The following is a 27,504-nucleotide window of genomic DNA, read 5'->3' as shown; positions in this document are numbered from 1 at the left end:
AGTTATGCAACTGTTGCATGGCTAAACACTTATAAGGTCCCAAAGGCGAGACCTATTGGCTATGCCAATGCTTGTTAAAGAGGTGCAACACAGGCCCCTGTGCCGCAGGGACCTGTATTAGCCCCTCTGTATTCTCCACTGCTACAACCAGGATTCAGTCTGGTACATACCTGAAGATGAAAGCCTGATATGTTACACAATATTTTGTTTTTTGAGCTACGCCTTTGACCCCGCTCTCACGCTTACCAACGCTATCACCATTGTGCACAGCATCACAGTTCCCTTACTTTTTTAAATTCACTTTGACAGCTGCACTTACACCACTCACGCTGCACTCACTCACACTATTCATCATCACCCAGCACTTACATGAGCATACCTCTTACTCTGCACATTTAAAAATTACACAACTCTCATGAATATGCACATATTTCTACAAAGGCACCTACAGAATACCTGCTCTTTCTGTATTACTAGATGCCTACTTAATTCCATCTGCAACAATGGGGCTGGTGCAAGAGTGGAGAGTGGACTGAGAATATGGGATGGCACAAGGAACGAGGCTAAGGCTGAGGCTTTGGATATGGTGCTGGATTGAGAATCGTGTGACACCTTCAGCCATTCCTGGCTTTCCATTCACCACCATGCTTCATTCCGAGACATAGTTTTTTTTTACATTGTTAGGTCTCAAAAACCCCAAAATACAAACTGTTACTGGATAAAATCTGTGGTTGCCAAAAAAAGGCACCCATTTCATGAGATCAGTTAGATGTTCGGACATTGTATGTTAGAACGAGGATTCATTAATTTCCAATACTGTAACTGCTTGATCCACACAGCTATTTTAAGGACATGCACTTTTCATTCACATCATACTTGTCACAAACATATTATTATTTTTGAATAGCGTATAGAGAATATGTTTTTATCAAGCTTCACTAAAAGGCAAGGCAGGTATAGCAGAAGCAGCAGGGCAAGCTTTTCTAACAAAATAAAAGCAGTTGACTAATGGAAGTGTGTGTGGTAGTGTGTCTATGAGTGAGTATGAGAATTCAAATGAATGAAGAGTTCAAGAAATATATTGAGAATGTGTGTTTGAGAGAATGTGTTTGTGTGTGAGTGTATATGTGTTATGCGTGCAAGTGTGCTGCTGGTCTGGAATATTGGAGGTTATTCTTGCCTTATGGACAAGGGCACTAATAGAAAATGGGTAGGAGGTGTTACTATGGCAAAGTGCAGGCCCTGACATGCTTTTATCAAGTCGCCATCATTGGTTGTTGGGACTTGATCTGTCTCACTGAGAAAGTCCCTAGCTCAGTCATACCCAGCGACTGGGACACAGAACATGTACCACCACACTTGGCCAAATGCACTGACATGATATACTTATTTCTTAGCATATAGGGTGGATACAGACCGTTTCCCCATTGACAGGGGGGTTAGACAGGGCTGTGTGCTGGCACCAACTCTTTTCTGCCTCTTCGTCAACGGGGTGATCAGTCATCTGAACGCCCTAGAAGATACTGATGCTCCCAGGCTTGGAGGCACGAGGGTACCCGCTATTCTTTTTGCGGATGATACCCTGTTGCTTTCCAAGTCCCCCATGGGTATACAACGGATCCTTGATGGATTCGCGATTTTTTGCGCGATCCGAGGCTTGGAGATCAATGCTTCTAAAACCAAGTATATGATCTTCAACCCACCACAGACAACACGCGCTAATCCTACCCTTGGGTCTTCCAGGCTGGAGAGGGTCCACACATTTGAATATTTGGGGGTAACATTAAACCAATCTATGACCTGGGACTCCCACCGTATCAGGGCGAACTTAAAACTGACCCAAATGATAGGAGGATTATCAAGGATGACCCGAGGACTGACTTTCCAGCCGTTCTCCCCTCGCTTGCAAATCTATAGAACACAGACAAAAGGGGCAGTGACCTATGGAGCCGAATTATGGGGGCATACTGCCACCAAGAGCATGCAGGTCACTGAGAATAACTTTGTTAGGCAACTGACAGGCCTCCCGTCTAGCACCCCCCTCCTACCCCTTAGACTCGATCTAGGCCTTAGACCAATTACAGAAGAGTTGGGCCTTAAGCCCCTAATGTACTGGAGAAAACTTTGGTCCACACCTGAACTATGTAACTACAGACCTGAGCTTCAGGAGATCTTGCGGCTTTGTAATCCCGCACGGATCCCTTGGCTGAGATATATCAAACAAACTTGTGAGGCATTAGGTAGACAGAATCTATGGTCGGACCCTGAAAACACCTGCCCCAGAACCTCACGAAAGTCTCTCCAAAGCCTATCACAAGTATCACTTATGCGCTCACATTGTTAATACTGAGGAGAAGTCTTTAACGGGAAAATTTTTGGGGTCAAAAGACTCATACCATCTAGAGCTTGTATATGATAACATAGGCCCCCCGCGTACTAGAAAGCTTTTTATGCAGTGGCGGTATAGTACCCTCCCTCTTAAAGTGCATACTGCTCGCTGGACAAGTACCGAGACTACATTACAATGTCCAGATTGTGCCCACCCGAGGGAGTGTGACTTGCACATAATATTCTTCTGCCCAGCATACAGAAGAGCAAGGAATTATTGGCTTGTTCCACTGCTTAAGAACTTGGGTTTTAGGCGGTATCTTCCCGCATACAGGATTTTAAAAAGAGATTTGTCGGCCCCAATTGTATTTGCAGTTGCAAAATTTTTAACAGCAATGTGGTACAGTCGTAACCAATGTATTAAGTTATTATCAACTGAATGATTGTTTTATATTCTGGTCAATTGTTTGTAATTCATTGTTTTTACCATCTATAACAATTTTAATATATTGTAATTCTTTTATGGTCCAAGAGACCGAAATAAAGACAAAGAAAGGAAAGGATCCATAGCAAAATGCTGGAACTGATATTTGAGGTAACTCTTGTCATAAGAATTCCTGCATCCATTTTATAGGGGGTTCCCGTGGCAAAATGCTGACGCTTGTATACCGGAGGGAATTTTTAGAGGTACCCATGTCTGTGGTTGAAGTAACCATGGCAAATTTCTGGCACTGTCATATTACATGTACTCCTTGGCTTAAGGGCTCACCCATGAAAAAAAAGATGACCCTGCTATTGTGGAAGCAAATTCTGACTTGTGACATTTGAAAAAAAACGAGATCTATTCCTAGGAAAGGCTAGGCTTCCCTGGTGCACCATGAAAGTACTGTAATATTTCATGAATGTATAAGGGTCTGCTGTGTTTTAGAAAATTTGACCCCAAAAGTTTCAAAAAATCCTCAGGGGAGCAATCTACTCTCCCTTAAATCATCTACAAGAACTCTGTTAACTTGTTGTGCTTTCTGGAACTTGGGGGAAGTATCACACCCCATCATTTACATAGCTCTTTTTCCTCCTATGATGTCTGAGGTGGTTAGCTCTGACCCCAATTCTTGAAACGCTTGTCCTGCCCCATTGCGGGGAGCAGGACTGGCTTTAGGGTGGTGCGACCAGTGCAGCCGCACCTGGCATTGACTTTGGTGGGGTTGCTGTGTTTAAAAATAATTTTGGGTCAAAAGCACATGAGCTTCCTTGTGCATCAGGCACTTTTCAGGCAACAATAAAAATGTCAAGATAACTCTGGTGATTAATGTTCCTACTGACAAGAGTTCTGAATTTTGTCTTGGGGCAGCTTTGGCTCATTGTAAAGTAGCAGGGAGGGTTAATGTGCCTGCGGCAAAGAACGTTTACCATGCAGATCAATGAGTGTGAGAGAACTATTAGTAGCACTATAAAAAAAAAAATGTACGGCAGAGAATCTATGGAAAGATGAGGTGCGTGCACTGTTGGAGAGTGGTAGTAAGGGAATTCATGGAGAAGGAGGTTATAAAGGAGGAGAGCGCCAAAAAAGACCGTCGTAAGGGTCGTGACTAGCCTTGAGTCTTCTTAGCAGTGCCGGCTTTAGGGCGGTGCGACTGGTGCCACTGCACCGGGTGCCAAGAGGAGGGGGCGCCAAAACCCCGGCTCTTTGATTTCCACAACGTTGATCCTCGACGAAATAAAAGACGGACACAAGTGTTCACACCATCATGGATGATGTAGCCTTAGTGCCAGCTGGCGTTCCGCAATTGCTGTGCCCTTTCAAGATCACAGAGCACCTGCGTAATTGGAGCTGTGCCCCTTTACATGATAAAATTAGCAGTGGCACGCAAAGGTAGATCCGCTCTCGACACTGCATTAAAGGTCAGTTTGGTCGCATGAATTGTCTAAAATCCAATCAGAGTGTTTACGTGACATCAACACCATCTTTTTGAATTCCATTTCAATAATTCCAAAATGGAAGCACGAGAAAAGCGTTCTTGAAAGTTATGTTTTAGTTGGCGCAGTTTTCAGATATTATGCAAGCTGTGCATTAAGCTACAAAAAGTCAGACTGCAATTACATAACTGTACAAAAAAGTTAAACGCATTTTGACTTGATGGATGACGTGTAAAGGAGACATCAAGTTTTTGGCTCCCTTGCTTTAGAAAATATTTGATAAAATGTGACCTCCCACAGCACCAATACAATATGCTTCCTGAAGTTTATTTTTACTATCCTCAAACAGTAGAATACAAACTTGCCCTCATAAAAATTGACTGAAAGCACAGATATTACTAATAAATGTAAGATGCTATTGTCACACAAAGTTTGAGCCAGCAGACTTTTCACTTGCTTTTGCTCACCATAAAGTGGCGCAGAGGGTTAATGTGCCTGCTGGAAAGAATGGGTGCCCTGCGGATCACAGAACTGTATTTTACTTGCATAGCTCAGTGGGTCACTGCATGTGTCGGAGAGATTATTTTGTTACTTGCTGCTCATAAGTTTCCATTCTAGTATAGCACAGAGATCTTTGATCTGTCGTCCAAGAATGCAGATGCATGTACACTGCGTGATATCGGTTAGAATCAAATTTTTTCCCTATTCTTTCATTATACTAATGTAGCTAAAAATCGTTTGTTTGGGTTGACATGTATTCTTATTACTAAAGCCCGACCCAGCTACTGTGGTACATTTTAAATCCTGAGTGTGTGCTTTTCAAGACCAAATACTTAAAATATACTGCCTACTGGTTCCGACGTCATGCGAGTCCTACACAATATAATTCCCATTGTCTTTTGTAACATTTACCATAACGCCCATTCGCATTGTTTCTGTAGAATGTGTGTGTTTGATGTAAAGTGCTCTGACGCTCTCTACTTTGGTATGTATGAGTAGCACTGTAAATCAAATGAAACGCATGTGAGACAGGAGCTATGTAGCGATGAGGGGCCCTGTTGGAGGGTGGTAGAGAGCAAATCTGTGTAGAGTGAGGTTATTGAAGGAAGTGGGGCGCCCAAAAAGCCTGCCGCACAGGGCGCTGCCAGCGCTAAAGCCGGCCCTGCTTCTTAGATCCCTTCCCCCTCCGCCCCCACCCCGCCTCCGAAGTTTGGGTCTGCAGTTGCACCCCTGCATGAGAGGGCGATAAAAAGTGGAACAGAGACCCACAAAGAGTCTGAGATATGATAGAGAGGGCGGGAGAACGAGAGTGTAAAGGAGAGAGAAAGAGCGCGTCAGAGAAACAACGAACTTGTGCTCAGGTTCAGCAATACATTGTACCTCGTCATAAGCACTGCACCCGATGACAGCGACAGGAAGGCATTATACAAACGGCAAAAGTCAGAAGGAAAAAAACGTGAGAAAAAAAATAAATCATTAGCCTTCTTACATTACGTACACAGCAGGAATAACAGGCAAGGTGGGCATGAACAAGCCTGACCAATCAAGAGCGAGAGCCGCCTGGAGCCAATCAAAAGCTAAGGTGTCATTGGTTGCAGCATTGCTTTCCTTCTTGAACTGTCTCGCATTCCTGAATTTTTGGCACGAACGCCTCCCTTTCATGAACTTGTGGCGTGCGTTACTTGTATTTTCCCCAAGTCAACACTGGCCCCACACCAGCTCAGGATGGATTCTGATTGGCCGCAGATACAAACCCAACGAACCCATCTAGTTGCTAGAAAGTATAAATATCGTGACAAATGCTGCATTTTTTTTTTACAAAGCAAGAAATTGTGTCTGCTTTTTTAGTGCCGCCGCTACTACCTGCCTTAAGTGTTTTTTATAAACATGAGCTTTCGGGTGAAAAGAGATTTGATATGGATGTTCCTGAAAAAGAGGCTGGTCGACATGCAGGAAACAATACTGCCAGCTTCTGTCGGATGCCCCTTCCACCCCAAGCAGGTGGCCCCCTCTGCACGCTCGCTCTCTGCAGTCCCCGGACCCACCAAGCTACCACTGCTGGGGAACCTGCTGGACATCTTATGCAAAGGCGGCCTTAAGAGGCAACACGAAATTCTGGTAAACGTGGGCGACCTTTATACCTTCAAAAACATTCAAATTCATTTTTTGAAATAACAACATCAATTTAAAAAGAGTCTTTTATTTTATACAACCGGAATTAAGTTTTCAAGTTATGCTAGCCTTGTTTATCTTGCTAATGTGTGTTTGCAGGGTATTTTCTATAACATGCATTTTATTCACAATGTTGTAGACATGAGAGTAGTTTAAAAGACTCTATTTCTTCTGTTTATTCAAAGAAATATTTCCAAGAACCGCCTTTGTGTCTATCCTCGGACACATGGTTTCATTGAGTTAATGCGAACCACGTGTCCTTTCTTGGAGAGAAACGGCGAGATGGGGAAACTGCATGAGTGTACATCTCTGGCCAGTCCAGTCGTGCGACTTGGGCAGAAAATCAGGGTCCTTATCAATGCCAGGGACTTACCAATTTGTGTTGTGGCCATCCAGCGAAAGCGCTTCGTCTTCTCGTAAGGGTTTGAAGATCTTTATTAGAGCAATTGCAAAATAATGTAAGTAGCACGCGCACAGCGCACTGCGCTTTGTGAGACCCGAAAAAAGCACAGGATATGACATTTCAAGCGTAAAACTTTATGAAATCTCCCTCAATTTGCAGATTATGCCCGACATATTCTAGAGATTGTGTCGTCACCCATAGGGTGTCTCAGAGAACTGCTTAAGAATGTGTACAATGCTGACCACGTGACCGCAGTCCTCGAGAATAAGGTGTGTTCTGACACCGTGTGTTTTTTATTTTCCCTCCTGCAGGCCGGATACCACAAGCAGTTTGGAAAGATATTCCGGCTGAAGCTAGGGTCCTTCGATTCTGTCCACATCGGGTCGCCTTGCCTCCTCGAAGCGCTGTACAGGGCAGAGAGCAGCTACCCGCAGCGGCTGGAAATCAAGCCATGGAAAGCCTACAGAGATTACAGAGACGAGGCATACGGGCTCCTGATACTGTAAGTACAATCTGCGGGGCATTAAGTGGGCCGGGTCTTGCCGGTGCTCAGCACTGGTAGTTCTAAAAGGCAGGTGCCGAGACGGGTCTCTATCGAGCTCTCCTTTTTTGCCCTCTCCCTCAGGGAAAAAAATCTCAACTCTGCAGCAGAACCGCTGCACTTCAAAGAGGCTCGTTTTAGTTCTTTCACAGACTCACCATTTCAGAACTGAAGCATTTTCAATATGCTATACTACGAAGCCATGGTTGCTGTTTATTTCTGTTACGCATCTAACAACCATTGACAAAGTCAATAGTACTGGCTTGTTGTAAGTGTAATGCTACTTGCTGGATAATATATCCTGATGTAATCTCAGAAGAAGCAAAGTACCAGACCGTTGGCACACTATGCTAAGCATCAGGCGCGCAACACCCATTGGACTCACAGGGCTTCAGCCCCCCCCCCCCCCCCCCCCCCCCGTCGTGTGTGGCAGCCCGGGATGAGACACCTTCCCGGGCAAAAAAGCAGCCGCACCCGAGCACTTCACAGGTCTTTAAAAGACCATTTGCATGTTAATGAGGCCTCGCTGTTGTTTCACCCCTTCTAAGAGCCCCTGCAGCTCCACTCTGCCTATTGCTTAAAGTTCAGCCCCCCCCACGAAATTTTTGCTCAGCCCCCCCCCCCCGAAATTTGGCTCTAGTTGCGCCTCTGCTAAGCATAGATTTTCAGTTTGTGTTTTTAAGCCACGCCCAAAATCACATCGGCAACGCCCCTTTGAGAGACCCGCCAGTTTTTTCCATCCCACTTAAAGCCCTGGCACTGACATCTTACATAACACACAGCGTTGCAGCTCGACAAATCAATGAATTGCCATTAATCAGTGATTCGTGAGCGTATCTCACTCACACTAGGAGTAAATGTAGAAGGTCTCTCTCGATACGAGTTAATCTCATTCACTTCTAGATTATCACATTTATTGAGATCAGGGTCAAAGTGCATTAAACAAAGTATGGAAAATGTGATGCTGCATTCAATGGGGGTGGGGAGGGGATCAGTGTGCGTGGGGGCCAGATCAAAGGTGTGGCTGAAGAACCCAAAATATTCTGTACGATTTTTTGATCTTTCACCGTCAGGAAGCTACATTTAAAATACCGCACAGCTTAAATGAAAAATTAATAAAAAAATGTTATTCAGTGGGAAATGCACTTTAGTACATTATCAAACCTCTATTTGTTAATGCATTGCAGGCAGGCAGGCAACTAGAGCCAAATTTCGGGGGGGGGGCTGAAAAAGATTTCGGGTGGGGGGGGGGGGGCTAAGTCTTCCAGCCATAGGCAGAGTGGCTGTAAGAAGGGGCGAAAACGCAACAAAAGCCTCATTAATGAGTAAATGGTCTTTTAAAGACCTGTGAAGTACTCGGGTCCGGCTGCAATTAGACGGACGCCGGCCCGCGAGGCTGTCTCAGCCGGGCTGACATACATGACGGGGGGGGGGCTGAAGCCCAGTGAGCCCAATGGGTGTTGCGCGCCTGACTGCAGGTGTTTATGTGTAACCAGAGAGCCACATAATTAAATCTTGGTTGGCACAGTGGAGAATAGTGACTTGTGTATTTTTAGTGCTACAAGGTCATAGCCTGTGACAGAAAGAACTGTGAATATGTGTCATTATTTTAAACTTGCATTCCACGCAGTATAAGATAGACTGCTACAAAATGCGCAAAAAGGTTTAAGATAGAATGGTGCTTCAAAAATATCGATATTAGTAATACCCAAACTGTAGGTAATGCATTTTTTTTGCATAACTCTCCCTTCAACACCTCATCGGGGGTAGTAAGCACTCTATAAATACAATTACAACTAAAAACACACACTTCACAGCTCAGTTGTTACCTTTTTGCACTTCCACTCAGAAATAATAAATCTTTGTCATCACAAAGCTTCAAATGATTTGATCAATTAAAGCCAGTACCAGCTCCCAAGCATCCTTACATTTGCATATTACCCTTTACATTTGCAGAATTAAATTGTTGTTCACATTTGCATTTCTTTCAGGCAAGCAGGCACCCTGGCAGGAAGGCTTGTTTAGTCTGCCCGGCTTTGGTTTCACAGCACACGAGACTCACTGTATGACACTCCAGCTGAAGCATTTAAACTATCTCAATGAACTCTCTAGGGACGGTTGTCTTTTTACAGATAGTAGGGGAGTGTTTTTTCATAAATCAAAAAGGGATGGGCACGTCGTGCTCCTCTGCTCCTGCCCACTTGGACCTCTGACTGAGGTAGACTCACTTGGATGGTCTGAATGCCTGAGAGACATTCCTTTTTCTTGGAAGTGATCCTCAGTCAGTGGGAGGAAACTGCACTGCCTTGGATTGATTCTGACCCAATTGGAGTTAGTTAACTTCCCTGGGAGAAAACCCACCGAGAAAACCCACTGACTCCTGTTATCCAAAGTTTATCTTATTGTTTCTCTAGATTGAATTCATATAGTTGTACCCTTGGTTGGTGCATTGTTCTAATGGCTTTATAGATTTTCCATCTTGGGCTTTACCACTCATTAAGGCTCTCTCACTCGTCCTCTTTCCTCATCTGCAGCTTGATCCTATAAATTAAGTACAGGGCATTTAACATCCAGTATAGCCCTCAGCAGTACTGCTGTGTTACTGAATTGGCGAAACTTAGACTTTGCTTCATTAGGAAAGGCAAAACCGAGCATGCAGCTATGTTGTTGCAACTACACTTACTCTACTAAATTAAATGTGATATTATGTGTTAACACTTGCCCTTATCACAATGTCTAGGGAAGGAAAAGAGTGGCAGAGAGTAAGAAGTGCATTTCAGAAGAAATTAATGAAGCCCACCGAAGTTATGAAACTGGACACAAAAATCAACGAGGTATTTATTGACGACAAACTTGTAGCACAGGGCATGTTATGGAAGACACATCGGCCAAAAGTACAACATTTAATGGATGTAAAATAATTTAAAAGTTTGAGCAGAGTTAAATTGAGTTCAGAATTTACCATCAGGGGTGTATTTAATACAAAAATAAATTACAGTATGTGTCTATAAGGGAAATTGATATGTATGCAACATATGAAATCTGCTAGTGGAAAGGGTAATGAGGGACATATATCAAACTTACTAAAGACCAAGCTACTACCAAGGGATGAAAAGGAAAAGCTAACATGGTAAACAATAAAAACACTGTCCTTTTAAAAAATCACATGTTGAAACAAATGTTCCATGCAACATTGAAATGTATCCAATTTTTTTAATAGACCTGCTGACACGTGTTTCTCTTGGATAAATACTTCCAAGACCATTTTTGGAGGCAAACATGGTTCTGTTTAAGTTGTGCTGATGTCGGATATTAAAGTATGCAATTGCAGTCTGGGTATAAGGAGGGTCTCTGTAAACCTGTGTGCCGTCTAACCTGCAACGTGTAATTGAAAGAGAAATATCAATGTATCATCACTAAACCCATAGATATTAAAGACATTTTACATTGGTAGGGAGTATTTCTCTAGTTCATAGAAGACAAGGCACTCTCTTGGCTTGTAGAGAAGAGGGGTTTCAGAATGGGCAGTGGGTGCAACAGATGACCACTGCAGAATTTAAGATGAAAGACCCCCCCCACCTCCGAACATCATTGCAGACATACGTGGGGGCTTTTTCATGATGGAATTTGTGCACCGGGGTCATAAAGATACTCTTGATACAGTTCTTCACCGATGATCAGGGTAATAAAGAGCACATTAAACCTTCAGAGTCTCTCAGGCCATACAACTAAGCAGCCCATCACCTCAATAGACCGACATACCAAGAGCCACCACACATCCATTACAATGATATGGCCATAAACCCAACATACTATTTCAATTTCAGGGATGCAATGCACCATTTTTTCCCCTAATTATGCCAGCAACATTTCTACTCCTCCCACCCCTTTCTATTGCAAGAATGGCACACCCATTTAGAAGCACAGGGGAAATTATGGAAGGTAGCATGTTTATGACTAGTGTTCTTATACACCATTTCTGTCTGATTGATTTGAGCCATCCAAACACAAACAGTTTTAACAGTAGGATGAAGTGCAGAACGCTTCAAGTGTTGCCCAGTTTTCCCATTAAAACTCTTTAGGGCAAAATGCCCAGTTATTCAGGATGCAATAATGACTATGACATTGACAGCATGTCTTTATGTGCAGTGTGCTTCCGTTGCACTTTACTCACATCCTCATGGCAGCTTCAGAGCACAAAAATGTAATTCATAGACTGCATCAGATATATCAGATTTGTTTACTTCTTTGTCAGAAATATTACTCAAAAAGGTGTTTCTTGAAATTTTAGTCAGAGACAATATTCTGCATGGTGTACATCGTGTCACAATGAATACAAACACTGTGTGATATTTTAGCTTTTGAGACAAATGCTTCTTTCCGAAATGTGAGAAAGTGGTTTATTAGTTGGGGCAAATTGAGGTAAACCAAAAGTAATAAAGGTACAGTCTTGTTAGGTCCAGAGAAAGGTTTCAGTAATTTATACATGAGCTCAACCTTTGGTAGCTATAGCATAGATCAGGTTGAACTTAGGGAAAACATGTAAAGTATTTAGAAATACCAAAACAGTAATAAAGTCAAAAACATAACACAATACAAATATCACACCGATTTATAAAACTATTGATTAATTAAATGATCAAAATGACACCAAAAGGACAAAATCCAATAAGGGGAACTGGAGATTTTTTAAAAAAAGATTGAAGTAAAACAGCACCAAAAAGCACAATGCAACTATGGTAATGGTAGACCGGGATCTAGTCTTAATTTCAAGCCAGCTGTGATGGAGTGTGAGTTGGATACACAGACCAGGTTCCAGCCGGTCGATGGTTTTACCTTGGGACTTTTTTCCTGGTAGTCAAAATACTTCAGCAAGGTAGCAGGAAAAATCTTAGAATTGTTCCACAAGGTCTCGATGAAGTGGTTGGTTTTGTTGGGAAAAGCTTTGAGAGGGAAAATTAAAATGTTGCACTCAGGGAAGTCCTCTACCTGGTACGATACTTTGGTGCTTTCGCCCAATCGAGATTCTTAACTTTGAGTTTAGTCTCTTTTTCAGAACTCTAAATCCTCCAGTTAGGCAAGTCCATGGGCTGTGTTCCACGAGAGCTCCATTAGATCAGATACTTTCTCGCTGAGGTCCCACTGAATAAGATTTGCAGCTGGGTAGAAGCACCAAGCTGGTGGAACCTGTCTCTTAGGCCCAGCGATGTTGCGTCTTGGGTGGATTGACTTGCCTATTTTTCCCAGTCCTCTAGAGGTCATGAATTCCAAACATTTTCTAAGTCCCAGGTTTTCAGGAGTGGTAGGAAAAGTCCAGTTAGTCTCAGCCAGTTATCCAAGTACCTCAGGAACTGCACTTGAAGGTCAAGGCTGACTCCAGCCGATGCCTCCAGCAGGGACCAGGTCAGGTCTAGTAGGTACTGGTCAGGTAGACACTTCAGGAAAAGCCTCTTACAGCTTGCTGTGGTCATGTATCTTACATAGGAGGTCAGCTGACCACTGGGTCCACTTCTTTGTCCTTTGTGCACATGGGGGCAGATCCAACCCTTCAGGTCTCCTCACAGATCTCAATCTGCAGGTGCAGTACTTCTTCTGTTCTTTTTCAGGTCCAGTAGTCTTCTGAAGAAGGTGGTTTGGAGTGCCACATTTATGCCTGAAACTAGCTGGTGGGTAGAGGGGACTCCTGCTCCCACACTAACCAACAGGGCAAAAGTTCCCAGAGGTAGCCATAGCCACCTTTACAGCAGTTCCTCTGTGTCCTACTGCAAACAATCCCACACAGTACCCTCACGTACTGAATACCAGATGAAGGAACACTTCTTCCCTTGTACAGACCCTGTGTGCCTACCGAGAGGTGTGGCCAGGGTTATGAGCAGTCCCCTCCTCAGTGGTCACTGCAGACCAGTTCTGGGGGTAGTTTTTCCACAATATGTTTGGGGCCTGTCTGACTTGGAGTACAAAAGAATGGAGCTGCCTAGGTGTCTTCTGACATTTGTTTGTAACAGGGGAGGACCCTTTGAAGTAAATGTAGTTCTTGGGCACAGCCCAGCTGGTCTTCTGCCAGTGGAACAAAAGCACCTCTCCGCCCGAAGACATTGTCTATTCTCTGGGGCAGTTTTCACACCTTATCTTGGCCATTCCCCAGCTGGCTGACAGTTGGATGCTAATGTAAATTAGCCTCCAGGAGCTTAAAGCAAGGAAAACAATATTTCTAAAAGTACATTTTCCTTAATATTTTTCAAAAATCTAACTCCACTATTAGGTTGGATTTCAATAAATATTAAAGAAATAAAGTCATACTTTTTCTAGCTGGTCTGTAGCCTGAGAAAACAGAATTAATATTTAATATTGCTTCTGGTGTTCATCTACAGTTAGGTAGCTTTCCTGCAGTGAAAATAGCTTTTGGGGCTAGTCACTGTAAGGGCATGCTAACTTTGCATTTCTACTTTTAAATACCATGCACACAAATTTTTCTTGTGCAGAGATTGGAACTACAGGATTATCAGTATGCACCTTACACAAGTTACCTCAGACACATTTCTGCAGGTTCAACCTGTTGAAATGTACCCTGGAAGAAGCATGCAGTTAAATCATATACATGGAGAGTTCATTATTGCAAACACCAATCCCACATGCAGTCCCTTATTTTCCAGAGTAAAATCTGGATTATCTGGTATATAATATATGCAGTAAATACCCCTCCCCAAAGAATCAATATTGACCTGGTGGGGCAAATTACCTATACGCAATCTGCCACACTCACAATCTGATTCTAAGTGATGCACAATTGACCAATACAAGCCTACAAGAGCCGGGGAGAGAAAAAAAAGCTTGGAGGATAGGGCAAGCAGTTGTATTTAGCAGCTAAATATTTTTCTGTATCGCTGTCTTTCCACTGGCTGAAATTCCTAACCCACAATGGGAGGTATTGTGGAAGAAATACCGCTGGAACATTCTACTCTGTATTTAAAGTTTCCTTCAGAAACTCTAAAGGAGGTGGTAAGTTTCTTCAGTAGAAGGACCTGTGAAGGCTTCAAAGCTGATGTGCTCGCCCATCATTGTACTAATTACACCAGTATCACTCTCCATAAGCTACAGCATCCTACATATTATACTAAAAGTGACAATAATACCATTTGTATAGAAGATGTTTATGAAAAAATCTCTTTTTTTCTTCCAGGTTCTTGTAGATTTTATACAAAGGATGGATGCTCTTTCAGATGAAAAAGGAAGGATTAAAGATCTGTATTGTGAACTGAACAAATGGTCATTTGAAAGTAAGATATAATTTTTTAAAATACTCTACTTAGGAAGAGGTATGGGTAACATCCTGTGAAGAAACCACTGATTCTGGCATTGCAGACCTGTTTTGTAAGGATACCTTCCTGCACACAAACCTCCTCAGAGGCACATACCTGTTTCCATTTGTGCTGCAGGATGCAAAGAGTAAGTAACCAGGAGAAATTAAGATACCAGGAGAAATTAAGATATTTCTCTTAGACACCCCTTTCTCAGTTAGGCACACCATTTAAATCTGGGCTTATGGCAAAATGCATAGGTGAGTACATAGGATTGGCCACGCTCCAGCCATGTAATGCCCAGCCGATGCAGTGTAACACAACACAACACAGCACAAAGAGCAACATTGTTTTCATTTTTTTCACAATGCCACATACGGTGCTGCAAGTTAGCCCTTCTGTGGCTTTATAAAACTCACTAGCATTTTGTGTTGTGACTGCCCCAAAATGTGGTGCAACCATGACACAAAGGTCCTGACTCAGGTCCGTCCGACATCGGTCAGGAGCCTGTAACCGACCGGCCTGTGGCGTCGGTTACGGCCCTGCAAGTACGATGCGACCAAACAGGGTTCGGTCGAACTCGTATACTTCACAATGGAAGCATGCATTCTGAGAGGAATGCATGCTTGCATTGTGAAAAGCAGGGGTGCAGTTCATCCCTGCACGCTGTGGCCGGCACCCCAAGGTGCCTGCCACCGGGTGCAGGGATCCACAGAGGGGCACCATAGGTGCCCCCAGGTCGCCAGTCGGCAACCTCGCACCCATGGGGGCCTTTCTGGGGGCCCCCAAAGACAGTTTCTGACTGCCTTTTCGTGCCGGAAAGACCGACACGAAAAGGCAGTGAAAAACCGCCATCGTACTCCCTCGGTCGTAAAGAGGTGGTCGGGGGAGTTCCGGACGGCGGACGGGCTCTCCGAGCCTGTCGTCAGCCATCCGGAAATCTAAGTTGGATTCCTTTCCGACTGAGCCAAACGAAATGGCTCGGTCGGAAAGGAATCCGGCCGACGCGTTCCGATTCGGTCAGAAGGGCTCCGACCATCGTTCGGAGCCCTTCTGGCCGAAATCGGAATCAGCCCGTATATGTTAGTAAATATGGGCTCAATAGAACCAAGTTCAAGAAACCATGTAAAACTAAATTATGATAACCACCCCCTTGCTAGGGATAGAAAGCACTATATAAATGTGAGTGAAATATATTCATATGAAAATCCAATCCAGGGGCGACAATCTGCCATCTCTACAGTGACAGCTTCATCAATCAACAACATGTCATGCTGCTAAAGCCGACAAAGATGACGTGCATGCAAAGAGGCTTGAACCCTCACCGGGAAATGTCACAGCATAGGTCATACTCATGTGGATTAAGTTGAAAGTTTCCAATATCCACCTGTTCCTTCTGAGGGATAACCCTCGCACACAGTTCATGTTATGCACAATTGTAAGAGAAATATCAGAAATTCCAAACTCTCCTATCTCCTGTCCCATCAAACTCTATTCCTCAGGAAGTGAAACATCTGTGGTTTTGACCAGAAATTTCAAATTCTAGACTTATATTCCAACATGAAAGCCCTAAGAATTAGACCAGATATACTGGGAAGATATTTACTACATATCTAAGTGTACTCTTGTTTGCAACAATAACCATAGCGATCATATATGTGCGCCATTATTTATTTCTAGCAAATGAGTAATCTATTCTGTCCAATGAGAGTTTTAATAGGTGTTTGCTTGAAATGTATATATGTCGTTTGTACAAAAATAAAACTGCTTTCCTGTACACTGTGTTTGCAGCAATAACACTCATATGTTTGTCCAGGTATCTGCTTGGTGCTGTATGATAAAAGATTTGGACTTTTGGAGCCGAATATTGGAGATGAAGCAATGAACTTCATTCAAGCCATAAAAACTGTAAGGCTACAAAATGTTTCCTATGCACTAGTGTGCCGCTTGTTGTTCTTTAAATCTTTTCATATGAAATATTGCAAGCTTGATTCTATAATTACAATTTGTTTACAATTTTCATAACTGGTAAAAATAGACCTCAAAGTGTATTGTGAAAATTCATGGTGTCATTGAAATCATGTTTCATTTGATTTTACAGTCAGATTTAGAAAGCTGTATAGACCCTTGGCATATAGCATCTCGGTAGTGCCTTAAAAAATATAAATTATCCCAAATTGTTGTTCACTAAGATCTTTGGTCGTTTGAGACACCCTGTCACTGATTTTCCTCAAAATTCTAAAGAGGTGTAGCACCAAAGCCAGTTAGAAAAGCACACGCCTGCACAAACCTTTTGAACGTTATAAGTTTACAGCTCAGCTCTTAAAGCAGCATGTTCCTGTACAATGGCAACATGAATATCAACATTGCTTCTTAATCACATCTAAATGTCAATTTTTGCAGATGCCCCCCCCCCACCACCACGTTCTGCCCTCATTTAGACTGCTAGATGCTGGGTTCCGACTTTGACACTGCACTGAACCCTGCTAGCTAGGCTCCAGTTCTCTCTCCCTCAAAGTGACCTGTGTAATTGGCATCACCAATTGACAGAGACCATACCCCACTTGTATGTCCTTGGTAAGTGGAACCCAGGGCATGGGTGGTACAGGGATACTAAGGGCCTGCAGCACTGATTGTGCCACCCTGAGTAGCCTAAGTAAACAGATGATAGCAGGCCTGCCTTTGCAGACTGCAGGAACCGTACTCACTGCTCCATTTTGTCTTTGTTCTCACCATATGACAGGGTGACCGCTCTGCTCTTAAGTGTATGTCAATCACGTCTAAAGAAGGTCTCTTGTTCCCAGAAGGCAGGGTGCAGTATATTAAGAGTGTAAACATGTCAATGCAAGCTTATATGTCTCTATAATAGGTTTACCAATAAAGTACATTATAAGTGATAGGTGGTCCAAAGGATAACATGGCACTTGCACCCAGGCACACCAGGTTTCCAGCTCCATTATGTTACTACCTAAATATGCTGAGTTTGGTGTCAAACAACACGCTTTCTCTCTCATGACACAAATCTGGTGTCAAGGGAAGAGGCTAATTAGTTGTTGGCCACCTGGTTACCCTAGCTGAAATGTGCTTTGGTTGGCAGGCCTGAGTTTTCCCTCCCCAGCAGCCACCAAGACAGGTCTCTGACCTCCTGCCAGGCAGCGTGAGCACTCCCTGTAGTCAGAACAAAGGCTTGGGTAGGAAGGACGTCACACCTCCCCCCTCCTAAGTGGGCTAATGGAGTGGCACATCAGAGCAGTGAGCTTCAAAGGCTGCATCACCTCTGATATACATCTGGGCTGTCCCCCTGTGGAGAATACCACCCTCCCCTTGCCACAGGCGTGCTTCAATCCTGTCAAGGTGGGAACTTAGGTATGCACGAGGTGTACACCTCTAGGAAGGCTGGCCACACCCCCAGGGTGAGCAGCCTGCTTTGTACTCCTAAAGTTAAATCCTGCCATCTTCAGGAGGGCAGAAATAGAAGGCTCTGGATAGAAAAGGTGAGCTACACCACCGGATATGGTCACCTCAGGGGCGGATTAGCTGCAAGGGATTAGCTGCCCATTGACTACTAGTTTCCACACCCCTAACTCCCCATAATCCAAGATTTAAGGGACCCCCTGACATCAGAACCTCAGTTCTGATTGGTTTACTTCAAAGAAAGCCACCAAGAAGACCATGTGCCAGCTGCCTGTGTTTCCAGCTGCTGTCAGTGATTCTGGTCACTCTCTCTAAAAGCGCTTTGAGACCTGAAGGTGATTTTGAGCTATATAAAATACATTTAACATAACATAACATTTTACCACAACAAGGCTAGCACAAACAAAGGGAAGGATACCCTGGATGTGTGGCAACACTGCTTGGTACTGTGTGATTGACTTTCGACCTTGGCCAAAACTCAGCACTCCCTGGCAGAGGGACCCCTGTAGAAGCCAAAAGCACCCCAGACTCACCTGGATTGGTGGGACTAGTCACTTGTAAAGTTCTTGTAAAACGCAGTTCTGCATACAAAGAATCACTGGCCATTGGGCCATCTGGGGAGTCACCAAAAGTAAATCGTGAAGTGCATTCTGGGAATTGTCAGCAACTACCCCACTCTACTGGGTTTGCATCCCCTTTCTGGTGGCGTCGTCCCTTTAGTAAAAGCAGCTTGGGCGCAACCCCAGTATAAAGACCACTGATAGCCAGGACAACCTCTGCATCTGGACTCCACGGGCCAGGTAAATTGAACTGACTGTTGGGCCCTGGGAACCCAAAGACCTCTACCATGCAAGGGACAACGTACCTTGATCCTTAAGTGACCGATTGCCACTAGCAGATTTTCCTATTGATTCCAATGTTAAATATCTGCACTTTTTAATGCCTTTATTCTCTAATGCTTTTAAAGTCCATTACTCCGGATAAATGTACGCTAAAAAGTTTGTTTTGGTGTCTAAATTTATATAAAAATAACACTCTATTTTTGTAAATTGGTGTTGGAATTTTCTCGAGACTTGTGAATTACTTATGAACCCTTATGGTACAGTAAGATGCTTAACACATTTTTTCTCCAGTTGTGCCTGACCGCTGTTTGCCACACTACCAGGGCTGAGCTAAGGATTATTGGTGTGAATCCAAGGATCATCTTTGAGGCATTGTGATAACAGTGTATGGTCAGGGCACTCACCCACACCACATAATATTTCACTTTTCTAAATTGGCCAATTGGCTTTAACAAATGCTTTTCAAAATAAATAAATCAGGCCTTTTGCTTTTGTCATAAACAGATGAGGCACATGGCATGAGTGACTGTAGAATATGATACCAGTCTCAGCCTTCTGGTGTCTCTGTATTGACTTCCCCCCAACTCCCTGCTCAATACCGGCTTGACCACAGATGCACAATGTCTTAACCCAAACATCTGTCTCTCTCAGTAAAGTCACGCCCGGTAGAAAAAAATAATACTTTTTGCATGGCAGAATTAACAATGAAAGTGGTGTGGGTGACAGGAAGGTTCATGCTGCAAAGAAGGGCACTCACTGTGGTTTCATAAGACTATTAATATGCGGGATGGTCGTTCTTGGCAGGAAAGCGTCAGTAGAACACATGAATATTAACAACACTCAATCATGCACACATCTCTTCTTTCGCTTCTTGCTTCCTCTGAAAAGGAAACCAAATGTCAGGGTCTGGCAAATAAGCACTTTCATTGATGCCTAGTTTGGCTATTGGCTTTCCAAATTGGCAGTCAATTGCTGTTTTTAGTAACCACCCATGACTATCCAATAACTACATTTTTGTCAGCAAAACTATTTCCCAGTGTAAAAAGCCACCATGTGACTTCTAAAATTAGAGGCCGGTGGCCAATTCGAGCTTGGATTTGCTACACGCTACTTGAATTTTGGCCAAGGCACGCAGAGTGTCCTCCAATAAAGCTAGCAAAAGTAATTGAGTGTGTGATCAGGACATAGATTCACATTAAAGTGGTGATTAATATAGGAAAAGCCTAGAGGGAGGTTATTCCAGTGTTCGCAGACTTACTAATGCAAATTCGATTAGGAGTGCTGGCAGCTGACCACTTCAACAATCATGCCATTATTCCACTAATGTGAAGGATTTTAGTTTGCAACCTGTTTCATAGATGTGCATGTTTTTCGGAGCTCAGATTCACAACTACGCTGTTTCACTTCCAACTCAACTTTTCTGACTCCTTCTGTTTTCCCCTGGGAGTCAAAATGGCCTCCTTGCATGGGTAACCTTCTGTCTTTATTTGACAACCGTAGAACAGGCACAATTGTGCAGAAGGAGAGATGTCAGCTTTCAACTTGTGATCTCCAAAACTTAACAATGATGCACCGGATTCGGACATGTACACATTGAGTGCTTCATGGAATACATATTGAGATATCTCCTTAACTGAGTGAGAGTCCCTGTGCCCCTACCTCACACCTGGCTTGGCGGTTTCAACATGACTTCTAGCAATGGAGGATGGCTAATAACCTGTCCTTACCCTGCGAGCCGAGCTTAATAGGACGATATAATTCCTTCCTAGTCACAGGTGTAACCAATAACAGAAACTGAGGGGGAGATTTACAAAGATTTTGCGCTGGGTTAGTGTAAAAAAAAGTGATGCTAACCAGTGCAAAATGTTTCTTTTGCTATTTATTTTGCGCTGGAAAGCACCCTCAAAGTAGCGCAAAGCAGCACGAAAGCACTGTTTTGCGCTACTTAGTACCGAGGGGGCGTTAGATGGGTAGGACATGGGGGTTCCTATGCAACCACCCATGACTTTTGACGCACAACCATATTTACAAAGATTTTAGACGTGGTTTTGTGCCAAAAGTTAACGCCCCTTCAAGGGAGGTGCAAACAGGAGAATTGTTTTCATTTCTCCGTGCTTTTCTGACTTTGCATGCATGCTGTACTGTGCAGCATGCATTCAAAGTGGGAAAAGATTTCATCATGTCTAGGCGTCGTATTTTGTATAAGAAGGGAACCCTTCCTGCACAAGACCTATGCTAGACTCATGCACACACTCTAGCGCTATGGCGCTAATGTGTGTGCATGGTGCACAGCTGCTGAAATCGGCAGCGGTGCAAGGGAAAAGGGGAGGAGAGAGCCATATCTCTGAGGATATGGCGATCTCCTGCTCCCTTACTGTTGTGCAAGGCAGCACACCTTCGCAGGGGGCTGTGCTACGTAGCGTGTCTTTTTTTTAAATCTCCCCCTGAAAGTCCACAGGATAAAGTTTGAGGAAGTAGCAACCTCGCAAACCAAGAACGTTGAGGCAAGCAGCATGGACAAAGAAAATGCCAATTTTTGTGATTTATGAACCCTAGCTGGTATTTACGATCCTATATAGAGTTATAAGACAACAAAGTATATCCGATACACCAATATGAGCATATTCATGTATGTGTCAAATTTGAGCATCAAACACTTTTTTTCTCACTGACACCAACAGCTGAAAGTTGTTTATTATTTGTTTGATTATATGTGAGTAAAACGTTTTCATCGTTATATATAGCCATATCTGTTCTCAATAGGGACTCGTGTTCCTCTATAAATACTGATTCATAGCTAGCATTCAAGTTTGTAATTCAGAATCGCCATGACAAGACTTCCTTTGCTTGTTTACAGATGATGAGTACATTTGGCATGATGATGGTGACACCAGTGGAACTTCATAAAAGTCTCAATACCAAAATTTGGAAAGACCACACACAGGCCTGGGATGATATATTTGAAACAGGTAATTATGCAATCCATCTTTATCTGTGCATGAAATCCTCCTGGAAGCATCTGGGGAGGTGGGGGAGGGGGGTTCAGTGGGCGGACTATGCTCAGGTTCTAAAAATAATGGACCAAAATAACCTAGTCAAGGTGTCTCAGCGGCAAACAAAAGAATCCTTTCTCTCGGGCTGAGGTCACGATATAGGGAGGCTTTTTACAGTTGGTGGATATGGGGCATCTGCAAACATTGTAGATGTCCTGTTCCCCCTATTTACTGCGTGCATCAGTTTACACCATGTGTATATGCACCATGTAGGACAGATGGGACTTCTCCCAATTTTTGACAACTGTCTTGCATCCGCCAAACTCTAAATAACACTATATGCCCTTGAGGTGTTGTGAGTACAGGGATAGTACTGAAGTAATAAAGTGAAAGAACTAAGAATTCAAGGTCCAAACCAAAACATTGATTAACAACAGACCACAAATAATTCAGGGAAACCAATTAAGTGAAACTGGAGAAAAATGGGTTCAGCTGTACCAATGAAAGTCAATGAGAGCAATTGTTAATGGGGCCCTTCTAACGTTCAGTGCAATTCCATGGAAAAAAATATTGTACAATGGATAGGTGTGTATGGAACTATTCACTTGGAGCTCTGCGATAAAGGTTAAGAATCAGTGCATGAAGTTGGATAGACATGGTGCTTTCCAGAGAACATTGTTTCTTTTAGACTTTAGCTGGTTTCTGAACATGAAGTTTCACCAGAGGGGTGAGCCTCCAAGCTCCACATAAACATGACCTCATATGGTTTGGATCTTCAGACTAGGTGTTCACATTCAGGAAAGAATTCAGAGTCGAAAAGGCTAAAGTAATCTGGTGGGACTGGATGACAGATTATCAAAGCTAGATTGTCAGATGCGATGGACAGCTTCTCTCAGCTTGTTCCCTCTTGGTAACTTTTTCCGGAGCTCCAGTGTAGCGCGCAGGGATCCTAGGTTCAGGCCAACCACATCTCCATGACATCAGTTACATCTTAAAGGAGCATCCACGGATAGGTTTGCAAGTACTACAGCAGTGATAAGGTAGAATGCTGACATTGATGCCGGTCAACAATGTCTTGCAGTTATTGGATCAATGGACAATCCCTAGTCTTCTCATGGAAACAGAAATGTCCTTGCTTCTGTATGGGTTAGAGTTTACTAACTGCTGAGACTGACACACGGATTTAGGCCCTGAGGAATCCAGGCTTCATCCTCACTATCTGAGAAGTAAAGAAAGCTCATTAACATACAGAATGCTAGAACTGGCAGTTTGACCAATCAAGGCGTAATATAGGGAAAAGCTGGTATCCTTCGGGTGCTAACGATGATAATAATGATAATAATAATAATAATAATAAAAATGTTAATGATAATAATAATACCAAATTCTCAAATTGCAGCTCATACACTTTCAGCCATTTCTACGCACTGTAAATAACAGATGTTGCTATTACCCAATTCAGTGTTATATTTTCGAAGCGCAGTGTGCTTCAGTGGTATGGTGTTTATAAACCGAACTATGCAGACTTTTAAAGCTGTTAGTGGGTCAAAATCTTGTAATCTTTAGTTGTCTTTGGTGGTCTTCTTTCAGACCACCAAATGCTCAAATATGATATTTTTCTTCTATTTCAAAATCACTTAAAACCAAAGTGGAGAGGTAGACCATTGGCTAGGTACCCTTCCTATACTTGAGACCAATAGGTGTGGCATGCTATTATTGAGGAACAAGCCTTTGCTATGCAATAGGTCTCGCATCTGTGAGAGTTTAATTTATTGGCATTGTAAATGACAGTGCCTTTTATTTATCTGATTTGATAATTAACACATATATAAAAAGCATTGTCATTTACAATGCCAATAGCTCAAACTCTTGTAAATGCGAGACCTATTTCACGTCAAAGAAGCGGCAACCCTTGTCCTGGGCTGCTTGGAAAGTGAAAGCGCGCATGGCACTCTGAATGTTGCAGGAAAGCATGTCATGCCTGTAGTAGGAGAAACTCCTTAAAAAAATAGTGCTTACAGACTAAATAAGACATACTGTGTAACAACAGAAGTAAAAGGGCCAGTCCTCATTGGATGTTACAAATGTAGACAAGGCGGTACTAAGGAGGGACTAACAAGCCGATTAATGAATCAGAAGCCAGCATTTTCAAGGGACAATGACACAAGCCAATGAAAAATATGGGCGGAAAATGGGTGGAGCCTGAAGTCCATACTCGAATACAGCATGCCTCGCAGAGCAGCGCATGCGCTGCCCAGGCTCGACCTAAAAAGGACCAATTGTTCATGTTACCTTAGTTATCAGTGTAAAGAAGGCAAGCCCCATCACCCATCTTTCAAATGCCTGAATCATGATTTTTCTTTGATTATAAGTAACAAAATAATCAATGCAAATCGTTTTGAAGAGGGACTGAAACATGGAGGAAGATCAAAAGAAAGTTAGGGTCCAAAGCTGTGAAAAGCATCAAATGCAAGCCTAAAAAAGGTTTGAAAAAGAACCTGTTATACAATACTTAAAGCTGAATTCTTAGCAGATGGGGGCAGCATTTTCAAAATATCTAAGTGCCCCCCGTTTTGTGCTGATTCGGCTTTAACGCCACCATCATCATAACATACAGACTCGTCCTCACATGCAGCTCTCTTTATTATCTTACAAAGTGACACACACTGCAATACAGAACTCTAGCAGATATAAATTGAGACAAAATGCAGATGTTTACACATATTAATCTCATTCAAGAAAACATGGCGGGGCATGAGTAGGGGTTTACATTTTGACTGATGCTAGCTGAATTTCAATGCAATATTTAATGTAGGAACTTGAAAGGTGGGGAGAGATGAGCATTTCTCTTTTGGTCATTTGTAAACACTGTGGTGTAGAGGCCTTCAGTTCCTAAGCACTAATCAAATCGACAAGGTGTGCTTTTATAAACAAAGCAGGACTAACACGTGTAAAGCCTTAGGAGTTAATAAAATACAATATCACAAACGTAGTGGTGTAAGATTACAAAGTGTGTCAGTTTGCTAAGTGGAATGCAAAACTCCCTCTCCCATTTATGAACTGTGTTGGTTAAAAGGTGGTGCACAACCCTCACCCAGTTAATACAGTGTATGTAGGTTTCACGACTTGTGAGGTTGGTGATGTTTTTTGGTTCAAAGAAAATTGTAAAGGTGTTTATAGTGTGTTATCTCACTGCGGTTATTCTTGAAATGTAATTATAGTGCTGTGATGCATTTAAACTCTGTGTTGGAGGATCACAGAGCAATTGGTTCATAAACTGTGTTGCCTGAGTGACATCAGTGAACCAGGAAATTAAAATTCGAATTCCACTGAAGTAGAAAATAGTTTTCTGCTCAGTTGAACTCTGTTCTTTAATAATGGACACCTTATCGATAGCTGCTAAGATATGCAGTTCTTAGAGTAAATAGACACCAGACCGGATCCTTCCATTCTGCTAACTCCTGTTCTCCTATTTGGTGCCCTCTTATATGTGAACAATTCTGAACTGTTCTCTATTCTCTGTACATCTATCAGCTGCCTTCTAACTAGGTTTGAACTAAATGCCTATATGTAGATGCTTACATGGAGCAGGATCAGCATGGGCCATAAATAAACAGCCTGGTTACAAGTATTACAACTGTAAATGTTAAAAAATTCTTTCGATTAGATTCTACTAACAGCTACAGAAAATTAAGTTAAAAAATAAAAAGTTAAGTAAAAAGGTAGCAAAACAGTACGAACCATTACAAATTAAGAAGCCACTGAATTTCCATGCAGTGTCCATAAGACACTTGAGATGAGTAGATGGATAAAAAGTTGGTTATGCTGGAATTCCAGTCATACTTTTGTGAAAGTTAAATTTTGTGGTGAAATTCATGTAATGCAACATTTCTAAACAAAAATGCTTAGTATTCAATTTTGCATAGTTTTTACTTGCAGGAGACAGGTTCTAGCAGAAAAAGTCTGGTCGGGAAACAGTATGTTCTCAAACCAACTTCTACTGCTCTCAAGCATGACCTTTTTCATACGAAGTATGCCTTCGTGTGAGAAATCACACAGGCTACTTTCAAGCCACATTTCTCAGCAAAAGTTCAATCTTAAAATATTTGTATGAAAGTTGATTGAAAAATTATGCAATTTCGCACACCCCTACAAGGTGTAATTGACATCCCTATAGTGTGGTAAAAAAATGCATCGAAATTGGGGTTTGTATTTTGAGTCAGTATATTGAGATAAAGTTTGTGCGTTCATTTCCCTGTTTTTTTTTGTTTTTTTTGTGGATAGGTGGAAGATCACATTTTCAACAAACTAAAATGTACATTTTATGGAATGTAAACACAACTTAAATGACTTATACAATGAATGTTCAGTTGTTTAAAACATTTTTAGGCCTCCACTTCTAAAATTCAAATTAAAATTGAAATAAAATGCACTCTTGTTTTTCGTAGTTTCCCTTCTGGACCGGATTTATATACTGACACAATGTTTTGGCTCTGTGCATATTACCGCTCCCGCTACAATAAAATGCACAGCGTAGCACTGCACAATGTGCATCACACTTCTGTGGCTAGACGTTCACTAGGGCCTGCTGTCTTTGGATGCCTTTTTATCACCTCAAGCCACGGATCTGTGGGGGGAGTGCAACGCGGGATATCACTAGGTCGAACATCAGAAAAACCCAAGTCTGCCTTTGAAGAGTGACCACACACTCCCAAGGCTGCAGGTCATAACTGTACCTCCTCTGGAGGCCACCTGAAGGAACCTTGGGAATTTGTGGTCAAACAGCATAATTTATAGACCACCAGCAAATTGCGTTTTTGAGGGGCAATCATAGCAATCTGAGCACGTTCTGGAATGGGGAATGTGAGATGTCAGATGCCTTTCTGGATTTGCTTAGGTGTGCCCAGCGCTGGTAGGGCAGCAACCAATCATATTAATATATAACTCTCCAAATTTCAACAGCCCATTCTAAATCACCAGAGTGGCTATGAAGTCCATTTTGTAATGTAATCTCACAGTAGGGTCTCTAAGGGAGAAATTATTGCCATTCAATGTACCACTCCTAATAATCCTATTCACAACAGGTACCTAATGGAAAATTCTTAATAAATAATTAAGAATTTTCCATTAGGTCCATTTTGTAATAACTGCAGTCACAAAAACTGGTTTGATGAATATCTGTGCATCCGGTCCATTATGTGTGGGGAAAGCTTTCACCAATGCTGAGATTCGGCTAACTAAACTTTAAATTGTGAGGGCAGACCAAGTAAAACCAAATGTATTGGCTGCAGATAATTAAAATGCATTTTTTTAACTAAAAGTTTATTAAATCATCTTAAAAACATTTTGGCCCTGATTATGATGTTGGACACCATATCAGTTTGGAACCGTCTGACCATAGGTCGGCGGTTCCGACCGCCTGATTTGGAGAGTGGTCAGAAACATCCATTCTGCAATGGAAGCTTGTGGGCCAGGCGGAATAGGCCCACAGCACAAGCTTCCATTGTAGAATGTTTTTAAACATCCCGTCACCGTGTAGCAGGTATGGTGCAAGGATGTTAAGGGGGGCACCATAGTTGCCCACCAGGGTCCACTG

General features: G+C 42.7%; 1 protein-coding gene across 1 annotated transcript in view; it reads left to right on the top strand.

Annotated features, from left to right (window-relative positions):
• The first annotated feature begins 5,871 nt into the window (after positions 1–5,871).
• Positions 5,872–27,504, top strand: part of CYP24A1 (cytochrome P450 family 24 subfamily A member 1) — a 33,973-nt gene continuing 12,340 nt past the window's right edge. Inside the window, exons 1-6 of the mRNA XM_085619261.1 lie at positions 5,872–6,363; positions 7,132–7,322; positions 10,102–10,195; positions 14,542–14,638; positions 16,476–16,567; positions 21,773–21,884. Of these exons, the coding sequence (XP_085475387.1) occupies positions 6,133–6,363; positions 7,132–7,322; positions 10,102–10,195; positions 14,542–14,638; positions 16,476–16,567; positions 21,773–21,884 (817 nt within the window). The 5' untranslated portion in view covers positions 5,872–6,132. The remainder of the gene's footprint in view (positions 6,364–7,131; positions 7,323–10,101; positions 10,196–14,541; positions 14,639–16,475; positions 16,568–21,772; positions 21,885–27,504) is intronic.

Source organism: Triturus cristatus, chromosome 7 (genome assembly GCF_964204655.1).
Source record: "Triturus cristatus chromosome 7, aTriCri1.1, whole genome shotgun sequence".
Taxonomy (NCBI): domain Eukaryota; kingdom Metazoa; phylum Chordata; class Amphibia; order Caudata; family Salamandridae; genus Triturus; species Triturus cristatus.
The sequence above is the reverse complement of the archived record's forward strand: the minus strand, read 5'-3'. Positions and strand labels throughout refer to the sequence as shown.